This window comes from Lissotriton vulgaris, chromosome 5 (genome assembly GCF_964263255.1).
Source record: "Lissotriton vulgaris chromosome 5, aLisVul1.2, whole genome shotgun sequence".
Lineage (NCBI taxonomy): Eukaryota > Metazoa > Chordata > Amphibia > Caudata > Salamandridae > Lissotriton > Lissotriton vulgaris.
In genome coordinates this window covers 1,558,087,579-1,558,101,430 of record NC_141693.1, presented here as the reverse complement: position 1 = coordinate 1,558,101,430, position 13,852 = coordinate 1,558,087,579, and the positions used below count along the sequence as shown (strand labels likewise).

Here is a 13,852-nt window from a genome sequence, read left to right as displayed (position 1 = left end):
AACCTGAGGAGTTATTCTGATAAAAATAATCATTTTCAGAAGGTCTATGCTGCTTGCTAGTAGATTTCTTGTGCAGAATTGCAATTTTTGTAATTTTGCGAGTGCGAGATTGTTGCTGCCCGCCGCACCTACATGTTCGCAATTGCGAACCTACACCGCAAAGAAAAAAAATATGCTGCGTGCGAATTTGCGGATTTTGCGGGAAATTCGCGAATCTCGCGGATTGCGAATTTACAGAAAATCCGCTAAATCCGCGAGCGTAACGGATTTTCCGCCCATGCTTAGATGTGACGCCTGGCAATACATTCGGAAATTGGGGAGGGCAATGCCTGCTTCTTCCACATCTTACTGTAACGCTTGTATTCTTAATCTCGACTTTTTCCTTTGCCATATAAATTGTCTAACTTCTGAACTAATATCATTGAAGCAAAACTGAGGGACCTTGATCATTATCTTGTAAAATAGAAATCAAAACAGTGGAAGAATTTCAATGCCACTTGCCCCATAATTGATATTGGAAGATTTTGCCATTGTTGAAAAAGCTTACGCATTTTATATAATGTGGATATGAAATGTATTGCAAATAAGTCTTGCAATCTAGTGGTCACGAATATCCCCAAATATCTTATGGCAGTTGTTGTTGAATAATGTGCCTACGTTGAGGTTGCTAATGTTGTTTTTTTTGTTTTCATTCACCTCAGACCACAGTGAGCAAACTAGCCGCCAGAACCTTATACTTTTTTAGGGAGGCAAAAACTTGTGGGAAAACGCCCACCTGCCGGTACGTCTGTGTACTAGGATGGCACAGTCCCAAAAGAAAGGACACAGTCACTCTCCAATAAAGTCCAGATAACACAGGCGACTGTTGATGTTGGCAATGGAGGAATAGAGAGTGCCCAAAACAGTCTGGAGAGATCCAGAGAGGCATAATCATAGGACCCATATTCGTTATAAGGGGAAACAGTTTTTAGATTTCTTAGCTCAGCATATGAACATTTCAATAGACGACCCCAAAATGCTTTGTTCCTCCTACTCTTGAGACCACTCCTATCCAGCTTGGATATTGAGAAAACCAAAGACAACCACTCAGCATGCAATGGAGGTGAACAATCTACCCACTTTTTGCATATTTCCCTCTTGGCCAACAGCACAGCGTAGAAGAGGAAAGACCTTGCTGGGCCCGTCACTTCCCTGGATATCACATACATTGTCAGGGAGAGGCTTATTTGAATTTGGAAGCCTAGGATATCTGAGATAGTTTTGCCCACTTTTTCCCAAAAGTCTACAATAGCCGGGCACTCCTTAAACATGTGTAGATTGGAGGCTTTCTCCAAGCCGCCTTTCTTACAACTAACTGGGGGCTTATCCGACATCTTCGACAGCCTTAAGTGGGTTAAATAGGCCCTGTGGATCGTAAACAGGTGATTCCTCCTTAACCATGCCGGTTTGACGGTGGCAAACAAAGTACTAAAAGATGTTTGAACAGAATATATTATCCATATCTGCTACTAGATATAAAGCCATGTCTTCCCCAACTAGCTTAGGTTTTGCAGATTCTAGGTCAGGAGCTTTAATGTTAAAGTCCTGCCTAATAGCTCACACCAAGGGCTCAATGAATATGGAGAATAGCACTGGGGAAAGGGGGGAGCCTGTGTGAGTTCCCCGGCTAATTGAGATTGAGCCTGCCATAGTTCCATTACAATTATAGATGCTCTAGCACTATAATGCAGATTTTGCTGTACCTGATAGAATTTAGATGGCACAGCAAATGTTTTCAAGAATACGAAAAGGACATTCCACTGAACTCTGTTGAAAGCATTTTCCGTGTCCAACATTATTATTACCCCTGAATTGTACTCATTTTTCAGTACATCATCACTTTATCACTGTGTTTGATTATGTATTTGAATAAGAAGTGCACCTAAATATTTTTGGTTCACCGAATGTTGTCTGTAGTTACTTATTTATCTAATATATCCATTACATTTTGGCTTCCCTATCATGGTCCTCCTTTTCTCTAAGGAGCATATTAACAAGCTGAAGTATCGCCGCTTTATCTGCACAATTCGCCAAGAAAGCGGCGATACTTCCAGCGCCCTATTAACAAGGGCATTGCAACGCCTGCCACAAGCCCACTTTGCATGTCAGCGAGAAACATCGCTAATGACATGCAAAGTGGGCGTTCACAGGGTAAACCACATATAAAACACCCTATCACCAAGGCAGGCCTTGGGATGAAAAGACCTGCGATAAACTTGTTTATCGCAGGTCTCCCAACGCCTGCTCTGACCAGGCGTTAGGCATTGTTAACATGGGGGTGAGGATCATAAAGCTGAATCCACCCCCCCCATATTAACAAGGCACACATTAGCGCGTGAAAACAACGCTTGTTTTTACGCGCTAATGTTCACTATCGCCGGCTATTGCAGGATTTACTATCGCCTACGTGTTGCGCGTTGATAATAACGCGCTAACACGGCGAAAAAATATGGCGATAGCCGGCGATAGTGAAATGTGCGATGTGCGTTTTTTAACGCACATCTTGTTAATATGCCCCTAAGTTTCCCTGAGCAAACCATTTATTCTGATATATTGTTAAGATTAGGTCTGCTGCCAGACCATTAGTTAGAGATCCTCCGTTACTACTAGTGATGTTATTTACAATAGGGCCAAGTATTCCATATGTGTGTGCAACATTTTACTGACAAGTTGGTGAGCATTATCCAAGACAACATTTTTGACCTTTCTATAGGCAACTACAGCTTGGACAGTTACATGTTAAGTATCACAGGGTACTAAATACAGGAGAATGCCAAAAGTTGAGACCATCACAGGACCTTCTAATAGATGTACATAGAGTATGATAATAATCAAAGAGCCTATAAAGAAAAAATATGTGGGGTGGTATCATACACTACAAAAGACAATTTCACAGATAGGGCAAAGGTGACCTTGCTTCAGTCACAGCTGCGCAATACTGACATTTCGAAGATGCTATTTATTAAAACAGTGATATGTTTGAATGAAATTAAAGCAAATCACCAATAGTTTGTGGCTGTTCTATAGTGACCATTCCTAAAAAACCCCAATTCTAACGCAGTTTCTTGTATGGAATTTCTCTCTACAAAAACGTCATGGGTTTAATAGTGGCTCCAAAATATTTAAAACGTAAATACATGTAGGTGAATACAGTCGTACTACTCTTAACTTCACATGTATGTACTTTGGCTATATTTATATATGTTTCATGGTAAAGCGATATGTATTTAGGAATAGTAAGTCTAATCATATCTACATGCACAGTCACCTTCACCTCCTTGAACCAGGCGTTAACGAGGGGAAGTGTGTTCTGTCCTCAAAACCCCCCACACATTTCATGTGTGCAGCAATGCACAGCACACATCCAATGCACGGGATCCGTCTGAGTTTATTTAGGCATAGGAAATTGCACTGGAGGGGAGTGCTTCGACTACAAATCCTCTCCTAGACAGCATACACTCACCTCCGCATCACAGTGCAGGGCTGTGCATCATGCAAGGCAGCTCTGTTTGAGTGACAGTGCAAGGAATGACACCAGCAGCAGGTCAGTCTTAGTGGGTATGGCTTGTGCTGTGTTTTCCCTCTTGCACAAACGCAGAGCTACAGATTCGTTGATGTGCAGCATGGCATGAAAAATTAGTAAATCTGGCCTATAGCTGTAGGTTGATGTCGTAAACGGCATGTGATATGGTGACCTTCACCCGCGGCACTACTGAACCAATGTTGTCCATTGGGAACAATGTGTCGAACTATAGAATCTCGCGAAATATTTCGATGGAGAATGATAACCATTAAGCAAAGTGTCTTAGCCTGATGCTCATAAGAATATAAACTAGGAACCAATAATTATCGCGAATATTGTCCCAGAGAGCACTGTCCTTAGAAATAATGTTTGAAAAAGGCCAGTACACTTAGGGACGCATTTTGTGTAAGATAGACTTGATAGCCACAGTTTTTGAAGATCCCTTTACACTGTTTTCCTCTCACCTCTCACAGATATCGACACTTCGCCACTTTCTCTGGAACGGATTACTTTGATAGATGTTTCTATCCAGTATGCACAAGTGTACGACCCTTCAGTACTCAGGGTTGAAGTAGATATCTCTTGAAAGCCTCTGTCCCATGATGGCTCTTCATGTGACTTTCCTTCATCTTTCTTGAAATACCTGAATCCACTGGGTTTGTAAGGATCTGGAGCAGAACACCTTATATTCACAGACTCCCCTCTGATGTACACTGGATAGCTGGGGATGAGGGAGATGGACGGAGCTTCCAAGAAATCTGAAAACCGCAAAGAGAACATAACAATGAGATGGGAGCATTCCTCCTCAGCAAACCCTCATGAGTGAAATATCAGAGTATCATGGGAAACATATAGTGCTACATAAATATCAGGAGAAAATATTCTGGATTACTAAAATCGTTGAGGGTAGGTTTAGGTTTTCTATACTGAACAGGCTTGTACCTTAATGTAAATATATAATCACTGAAAAAAACAAAAGTTAAAGTAACTTATAGTTAGATGAAAATTTCAGTGACAACATAAGGTCTAAACTAATGAAAAACACTGACATTTACCGGTTATACTTATCTCTAGTATCTATAACTCTTTCCCTACGGTAACCATAACTTGCACCCTCGGCATGGACAGTCTTGTCATTAATGATGTCATTTCAAATGTTGCAGTGATGTTATCAATGAGGTAAATGAACACGTCAAGAGTGATTTAAAATGGAGGTAATTAGCTGTGCATGGTGACGGTGCAAGTAATACTGTGACAAGGAGTTCTTCCAAGGGACTCAAAACAGTACTCATTTGACACCACAGGCAATGTGGCACCATTTGCTATCCATGCATCCAAAAAGGATCAAACATGGGGAGATGCAGAGGGGTGTTCAAGCTGCCTCAACCTCTGGTTCTAGTACGTCATCACAGATTCTGGTGCAAAGGGAGCGAGGGAGGTGCAGACGAGGGAGGCAGACTGCACTCCTGTGTTCCTCAGAAAGGTTTTATACTACCGGGTCTGTGGGACAATAATTTTCGCATCAGAAATGAGGTGTACTGCATGGGAAAGCCTTGTGGGAAAATATTACTGCCCTCCCATGCAAAATATTTTCCCTTACCTTTTTAATGGGGATGCCACGCGGAGAAAGGTATTTAGGGCAATGCTGCTAAGCCTGTGTGTATTTTAATAATTAGCATCTTTACCGCATTGTGGAGGGGACATTAAAATATTAGAACTGTTGTTTTACATTTCTTTGAGGCACCCCATGTACTCTTTGGTCCACTGCAATCGTATTAGGCGATTTTTTGAGTGGAGAGAGGCTACTTTTTAAGTCTTTCTACTCTGTAACTAGCAGGCGGTTAGCCGTCTAGTCGCCAACACCAGGCACGGGCCGTGCGGGGTGTTACACTGGGGCGTTGACGTCAGGCAGGGGAGGGTCAGGGTGGGGGGATGTAAAATACAGGATAAGGACCATTAGAGGTAAGTATCGAAAAAAATAAATAAAACGAATTTCGTTGCCCACTCTGCATCACATTTGGCAATGCAGAGTGGGCAACGAAATTCGTTTTTTTCCCCCCGATACTTACCTCTAATGGTCCTTATCCCGTATTTTACATCCCCCCACCCTGACCCTCCTCTGCCTGACGTCACCGCCCCAGTGTAACGCCCGGCACGTCCCGTGCCTGGCCAATACGCCCACGCCATAAATCTTGCTTTCCGAGCAGGCGCGCACAAGGAGAAAAGTATTTGGGGCAATGCTGCTAAGCCCGTGTATATTTTTATAATTTGCATCTTTACTGCATTGTGGAGGGGACATTCAGATATTCAAACTGTTATTTTTACATTTCTTTGAGGCACCCAGTGTACACTCCGGTCCACTGCAATCGCATTAGGCAATTGTTTCAGTGGAGAGAGGCCACTTTTTAAGTCTTTCTACTCTGTAACTAGCAGGCAGTTAGCGGTCTAGTTACTAACACACCCACACCAAAAATCTTGCTTCTCAAGGGGGCGCGCAGCTGGCGCACCCGTCGGCGCCCGTCTGCGCTGGGATGCCGCCAGCTACCAGGGGATGCTGCCAGTTTTACAGCAGGGGCCCTCTGGGAGGAGAACCTGCTCTTCACGAGAAGCACTCTTGGCATATAGGCATCCACTATCATGTATTGGGGACAACAATGAAGTCCAAGTAGCCGATGGCAATAGGGCTACAAGAAACGATAGGTGCGCCAACTGCAGATGAGTTCTGGTTAAACAACCACCTCCCCTTCCCGACTCCTATCCTTCTGCATTTTGCAATCAGCCACAACAGAGGTTGCGGAATTAGAACCTAGAGGAACCAAGTGGGACAGATCAGGATAGACAGAGACCTCACATGCAAGGATTATATCTGAATGACAGATCTTTTCCTAAGCACGCAACGGAGACATCAGATTTATTAGAGGAGATGAAACCTGATATATGTCTCTTCACCGAAACATGGCTTCACAATGATGTCACCCCGGTATTGGCAGTGGCCTTCCCGGATGATTATGCAGTCACCAGGCTCGACAGGCCTTATACAGTAAGGGGGGGGGACTAGCTATTGCTACCCGACTCCTGTATTACACGAGGACACTGGATAGGGTATCTTCCCCCAATTTGGAGCTCTTAATATTTAGAGTAGAGCGCAATCAGGCTACTGAATAACCAGGTGCTCTGGTATATCACCCTCCTGGGGGTAGCAAAAAGGAGTTCTGTACCGCATTATTAGACAGACTAGCACCTTATGTCTTGAACACCAACACATTTTTACTGATTGGAGATCTTAACCATCATTTAGAGCTGGTTTCCTATCCGGATTCTGCCAGTTTAATAGCAGCCATGGAATCTCTTGATCTGTCATTGAGAGTTACCAGCCCAACTTACAGGGCGGGCCATACGCTAGACGCCATTTTTTCTAACATATCTGAATGGCAGTTGAGCCCCCTAAAGTACTTGGTTGGACTGACCATATGGCTTTAAGATTCTCGGTGCTACCTGCGCCTTCAGTAGGACGGGCACTAGGCAGCAGATCTTCCGCAGACCGTGGTCAAGAGAAACCCCCTCCGCCTTTAGCCAAGTCTACAGTGATCCCGCATTTAATTTGGACACGGACCCTAACTCTGCCTGGGCAAGGTTTGAGGGAGCAATTCAGGTAGCCCTGGATGTTGTATCTCCACTTAAAAGGGTAACCATTCAGGAGAGGGCAGCTCCTGCCCCCGGAATACTGACACCCTTGGAAAGGAAAAGTCCATATGCAGGGCCCTGGAGAGGAGGTGGAGGAAGTCAAAGGGGGAATCAGACTAACTACTATACCGAAAGGCTCAAAGAGCCTACCCTAACTGCTGCAATGCAGCTAGAAGGGTACATCTGGGTGTACGCATCAAAGAGGTGAAAAATTCCTCTAAGGAATTATATAAGATCCTTAAGGAATTTACAAATCCCAAGGTGGAAAATGTGGCACTTCCTTCCACTCAGGTACTTTGTGACAACTTAGCCAGGTATTTCACCCCCAAGATCGATTTGATCTATCAGACTTTCGACCTGGCGGGAGAGAAATCGGGTGAGGGACATCTACCCAGAGACCCGCTGCAGGATTTAGAGTCCTTCCCTGGGCTGGATTCCTTCCCGTACATAACTAAAGAGCAAGTAGGCTCCTTATTAAGTCAGGTAAAATCTAGTTCGCCATTGGATCCTGTACCACTGGTGGCCATATCAACACTCAGTCCGTTCTTATCAGATGCGCTTTCCACAATATATAACATCTTGTTGGAGACGGCCATATGTCCGAACAAGTGGAAAATCGCGCGTGTAAAGCCACTTTTAAAAAAAGCGCTAGCAGACCCGACTGAGCTGCAGAAATATAGGCCAATTTCGCTTTTTCCCTGCTGCTCGAAGGTTCTGGAAACTTTGGTGAATCAACAGCTATCCCTCTATCTGGAACAAAATAACCTTCTGGATCCCTCGCAGTCCAACTTCTGTGCATCACATAGCACGGAGATTGCACTGTTGGAGGTGACAGACACCATAAGGATGACGTTGGATAAAGGAACCCCAGAGATGATAGTCCTCCTTGATCTGTCAGCAGCATTTGACACCATCTCGCATAAGCTGCTGTTAGTCAGAATAGGGGGGATTGGGGTGAAGGGCAGGGCTCTCAAGTGGATATAAAGTTTTCTATCGGGCCGTACCCAGAGTATTCAGCTGGACTCATTTGTATCGCAGACCACAGGAGTGGACAGGGGTGTTCTGCAGGGATCTGTTCTGAGTCCTACCCTGTTTAATGGATACATGACTCCCTTGGCCGATATCATCAGAGGCCATGGTTTTGCGACCATCTCATATGCGGACGACACGCAGCTAATTGTCCACATTGAGGAGGACATCATGCCAACCCAACTAAAATTTAGAAGCTGCATGTCTAGCATTTCCAGCTGGATGAGGAGGAATTCTTTACAACTCAACTTCTCAAAAACAGAGATCCTACTGTTTTGAAGGCCGAAGCAATCTGGTCTCCTGAATAGTGGCTTGCCGAGCTGGGTGAGGCTCCCCCCTCTAGGAGTTGGGCCAAGAACCTTGGTATCCGGATAGATGATAAATTGTCTATGGAGGAACAGGTCAAGACAGTGGTTGTTACCTGTTTTGGCATAATGAGAATGCTCAGGAAGGTCTTTCCCTGGCTCCCTCTGTCGGTGAGAAAAACCCTTATCCAGTCACTCCAGGTGAGTCGTCTGGACTATGGCAACTCACTGCTGGTGGGGGCGAGGGAGGATCTCCTATCAAGGCTCCAAGTGGTGCAGAACACAGCAGCCCGTCTTGCCCTTAACAAACCTGCACAGACTCCTTCTGCCCCCCTGCTGAACCAGCTACACTAGCTCCCGATTAAGAAACGAGCCATCTTTAAGATGCTTTGTGTGGTCTTCAGATCATTACAAGGGGATGGCCCTGCATACCTCAGAAATAAATTTAGCTGGTATCAACCTGCCCAACAATTAAGAGCTAGCAATGCTAACCTCTTGAGTACCCAGAGAATACACAGGGCAAGGATGGGTGGGAGAGCCTTTTCTTATCTGGCAGCCAGTCACTGGAATAAACTGCCAAAGAACATTAGGGCTTGTAATGTGTTAACTAGCTTCAAGAAACTTCTAAAGACATGGCTTTTTTAGATGCGCTCGCCCAACAATTCTCTTTTACTCAAAGCGCCGAGAGATCCCCTCGGGGATGATTCGATTGCGCTCTACAAATCCACAAGTAAAGTAAAGTAAAGTAAAGTAAAGTAAAGATGCATGTTTTTTCCCTGAAAACTAAACAAACAACAAAAATAAAAATAGTTTGAAAAAGGCTCTTTTAAGAGCTACTCTACATCTTCATGATATAGCACTTCAAAGTTCAACTGAGCACACTTGTTGACATTAGGCACACAATCTGTTTGCAACTTTTCACCAGATATTCCTTTTCTCACATCTTTTAATATGTTACCCTACTCTACATCTGCAGCCTGTCTCATATGTTTGGTTAACTCTGCGTACTGCAAATTCAACCATATATTAACGTTTCCAATACTTCCTAATGACTTTTTTTTATATCTTTATGAAGCAATTTGTTCAAAACTGGTTGACCCTTGACAAGTGTCTATTGTAGTGTCCTGTGTTTCACACAGGGTCTATTGTAGTTTTCCCTATGCTAGCCTCACTGTGCACAACACAGGCCACAATAAATTTGCAAATGTTACTACAATATCATGTTTGCTTTTGTATCACATCATATTTTCACACATAACCTGCAGTTGTTTTCTCATTCTGTTCTTTCCTGGGAATTATTCTAAATAGTAGACAATGTCAAACAACATTGTGCCTTGGTATTGTGTTCTGGTCAGGCACTCGCACATAGACACAACACAGAAATGCAGCTATTGTTTATGAACATGTGAACTTTGTCATATAGGTATCCACATCACTGTAACAAACAGAGAGAGACCGATATTTCCTAAGAGAAGAGCACGGCTGTATCTGAGTTTTAATACATTCATCTGTGTATGCTAATGTACTTAGTCCGCTCCTAAACCTAGAGTTTGCTGTATATTCAGATTTGCTTCCGTAGAAGGGGAGGAGGGAGTCTAATAATATGACAGGGCTTTTCATAATATGCAGTTTATTGACAATGCTAATGGTATTTTTGCTAGCCAGTTGTTTTCAAATGGTGGCACTTATACTGCATTTAAAAGCACAATAGTTTAAATAAACATTTAAAAATTCCTTTGTCTCTCTTTCATATCTTATTGTGGACAAGTACGATTGTGTGAGCGAAATGGAGTGTCATGTCACCGCGATCTCTGAGAAGGTCGGGAGTGTTGTGTTCTAGGGTGTCAATTCACCTGTTCCTCTGGGTATGAGTAGGAGGGCAAGTGAGGCACTAGAGCTAGTAAGACTCAGGCTCATGGGGCTGAGGTGTTATGGAGACTCAGTCCCTAACTGCTGATGTTCTTTGGTCCCAAGCATCGTACTGTTCCTTAGCAGAATCCCTGCAACAGTAGAAGGTCACCAAAAACTGTGATGTGTTTACCACCAAAGATCGCATCATACTCAATTCTCAGCACCTCTTGCATCCTCTGATCAATGAAAGCTAACATTAAGTTTTACACCATGCTCATATCATCAATAATTAGGAACTTCAGTATTTTAGTGCTCTTGAGACTTCATGACAAGCCTCACCAGGTGCCTTTAAGTGTTCCATTTTGTTGAAATGTTCTACAGGCAACAGAAGCGGTTGATGCAATGTGATTCCTTTCATTTTGTGCATAGCTAATCCACTAGGTGCTGTTACAACATATGGCAGATTAAAATGAGTCTTTCTATGTACAAACACTGTCAGCACTTTAATTAAAAAGCTTTCTCCTGATCCTGCCTGACCACTAACTGTCAGGGCTAGGGTGGCTTGTGGTCTAGGGCCCGCCCCCGCCCCACTCTGCAGTCGGAGTTGCCCTTGTGGCAAAATGCATCAATCCTCTTTGGGAGGGCGTTGGTGGCTGATGTGCTTCAAACCTGCTTGTGCTGCTAAGTTTCATCCCTGTTTATAGGTTTGTGCAGGTTTCCAGGTCTTTTGGCTGCTGTTTGCTGTGTTTTCCGCCTAATGCGTGAGGTTTGGCATGCTCACGCGTAATGCGTGAGGTTTGGCATGCTCACGCGTAATGCGTGAGGTTTGGTAGCCCGGTCGCATACGTGGGCGCCGTAAGCACGTTAGCTTACGCGACCGCGCCCTATCCTCTGTGCTCACTATTCTGGAATCGTCTGGGGAGTGGCAGTGTTCTCTTCTTGCTCCCTCTCCTTTCTGCAGAGTTCCAGCTGCTTTCGAAGAAGGATTCCATCGGTGGCCTAGAGGATCGTTTTCCAAGGGGCGTGTCTTGATCCTGCTTGCTTTGAGGGCCAGGTTATCGGTTGGAAGAGCCATTTTGGGGACGTCTTGTCCTTCAAGGTAGTAGAGTAGGTCGTACTCTACAGGTAGGACTTAGGAAATCCTAGTTTCTTGGCGCTAAAGTCTTTAAGGAAAACTTTCTTGATTTATGTTTGATAAAACTATTAGTTCATGTTTTTTGAGGAATAATTATGAATGCAGAAGAGTGAAATCATTGTTATATTTTGCACATTGAAACTGCGTTTACATCTGGTTGCTGGCAAGAGATGTTTAACTTAAAGGTGCAAAGTATATAAAGGCGCATGCATTCATTTCTTGAACAGTTTGTTTTTGCGCAACTCTTTCTTTGAAATGTCTTTTGGGGGAAAGGTCAAGAGAAGCTTTGTTCTAAATGAAGACTAAGACAATAGTGAGATTTGTGCTTTGGATTGTTTCACAAAACCTTGGTAAAGAGGTTATTTACTAAGGAGTGAGTTTGTTGTTGCTTAAGGTGAATCGGTCGCAATTCACAAGAGAATAACAGAATTGTTTTAAGGATGTTTTGGTCGCTATTCACAAGAGAATAACTAATTGGTGAAAAGGATGCAATAAGAGTTTTAGTAATTATTTCATTGAAGCTTCATGTATCTTCAGAGTCTGTGATTAAGCAACAAGGTTTTCAGTAGTAGAATTCAGTGTTGGTTTTAGGTTTTATGGTCAACTGTGATTTACGGAATGTTTTGCTACTAACCTTTCCTTTCCAGATCTCCTTCCCTGCTGTCCCCTTCCTAATTCCCTTTTCCCCCCGCTTGATCACTCCAAGATTCTGTGTAGTAATTACATTCGGAATTGGAGGTATCGAGAGGTGGGTCTTTATAACTTCACGACAGATCCTGAGGAAAGCGTCGCCTTGACAGAATAGTGAGCCCACGAATTATTTTTCCTCCTGGTCTGAACGTGAAGTCATAATGACCACCATCAATGATTTAATGTCCGCAATTATGCGTATACAAACAGATTTAAAAGAAACCATGGATGTAACTGCTTTGTTAGCAGCTAAGGTAGAAAATATCCAATTACAGAATACTCCTCTTCCGGAAGAGGTTCAAGAAACTGGTGCTAGCAGGGGTAATACAAACATAGCTGTTACCGTGCCCCCTCAAATTCCTTTGGCAGCTCCTGAACGTTTTTCTGGGGACCCCTCCAAGGTGCAAATCTTTTTGACTCAGATCGAGTTACATTTTGCTTGTAGACCTACTGCGTTCCCAACCCCACAGTCTAAAATTGCGTTCTTAATTTCATACTTGACCGGAGATGCCGCAAACTGGGCAGTTCCTTTGGTCAGACAAGATGACACTTTGCTCTACAACTGGAAACGATTTGTGGAGGAATTTGAAAAAGTTTTTGATCGCAGAACTGTTACTCTGTCAGCTGATCGAGAACTACTTCAATTGAAACAAGGCAATAGGGATCTTATTTCTTATCTGTCTCATTTCAATAGATTAATCGCTGAAACTTCTTGGCCAGAGGAAAAAAGAGCAGCCCTCTTTTATCAAGGCTTAAAAGACGACCTGAAGGATGTTCTGGCACAAATTGATCCTCAACCTGTAATTTGCTCTGAGTTGATTAATTTAACGCTGCGCTTAGACCATAGACTCTCTGAACGGAGGTCAGATAAAAAAAGAACAGATAAGCCAAACTGGAGATCAGAAGCTAAATCTAGGCCTCAATTTGCGAATTCAGAAACTGGTTCAGAGCCAATGGAAATAGGAACGTTAAGACAACCATTGTCAAAAGAGGAGAAGGATAACCGTCGAAAAAATGGACAATGTCTTTATTGTGGTCGAAAAGGTCACTTCGTGAAGGACTGCTTAACTAAGCCAAAGGGAAAATTTCCTAATTCTAGTAAATCAGCTGCTCTGGAAAAAACAGATCCAAAATCGGAAAACTAACTGACCCAAGATGTTTGAAGGGAGATCTCTTGGGTACTATTGCCTTCCCTTCTGTGAACTCATGTGTTTCTAATTACAAAGCTCATTTCAGGTTAGCTGTACAAATCAGGTTAATCCATGAAACATGCCAAATGGAAGTTTTAGTCGATTCTGGAGCTACAGGAAATTTTGTAGATTTGGAAACAGCCCAACGTTTAGGAATCATCTGTGAACAAAAAGAGACTCCAGAAATAGTGCAAGCTGTGGATGGAAAAATTCTAGCTGGAGGTCCAGTAACCATGCAGACATCTAAAGTTGCTATGTTCTGCGAAGATGCTAAGCAACAGGTACATAAGGAAGAGCTTCAATTTGATGTGATCCAAGCACCCCAGTATGGTTTCATTTTAGGAATGCCTTGGCTTTGCTTACACAATCCAACCATAGATTGGCGAAAGAGAGAACTGGTCTTCCT

The 13,852-nt window shown here is 43.4% G+C and overlaps 1 protein-coding gene across 1 annotated transcript in view; it reads right to left on the bottom strand.

The window, feature by feature from the left end:
* Positions 1 to 13,852, bottom strand: part of LOC147715147 (Fc receptor-like protein 5) — a 515,196-nt gene that overhangs the window by 358,982 nt on the left and 142,362 nt on the right. Inside the window, exon 4 of the mRNA XM_086919770.1 lies at positions 4,027 to 4,320. Within this exon, the coding sequence (XP_086775896.1) occupies positions 4,027 to 4,320 (294 nt within the window). The remainder of the gene's footprint in view (positions 1 to 4,026; positions 4,321 to 13,852) is intronic.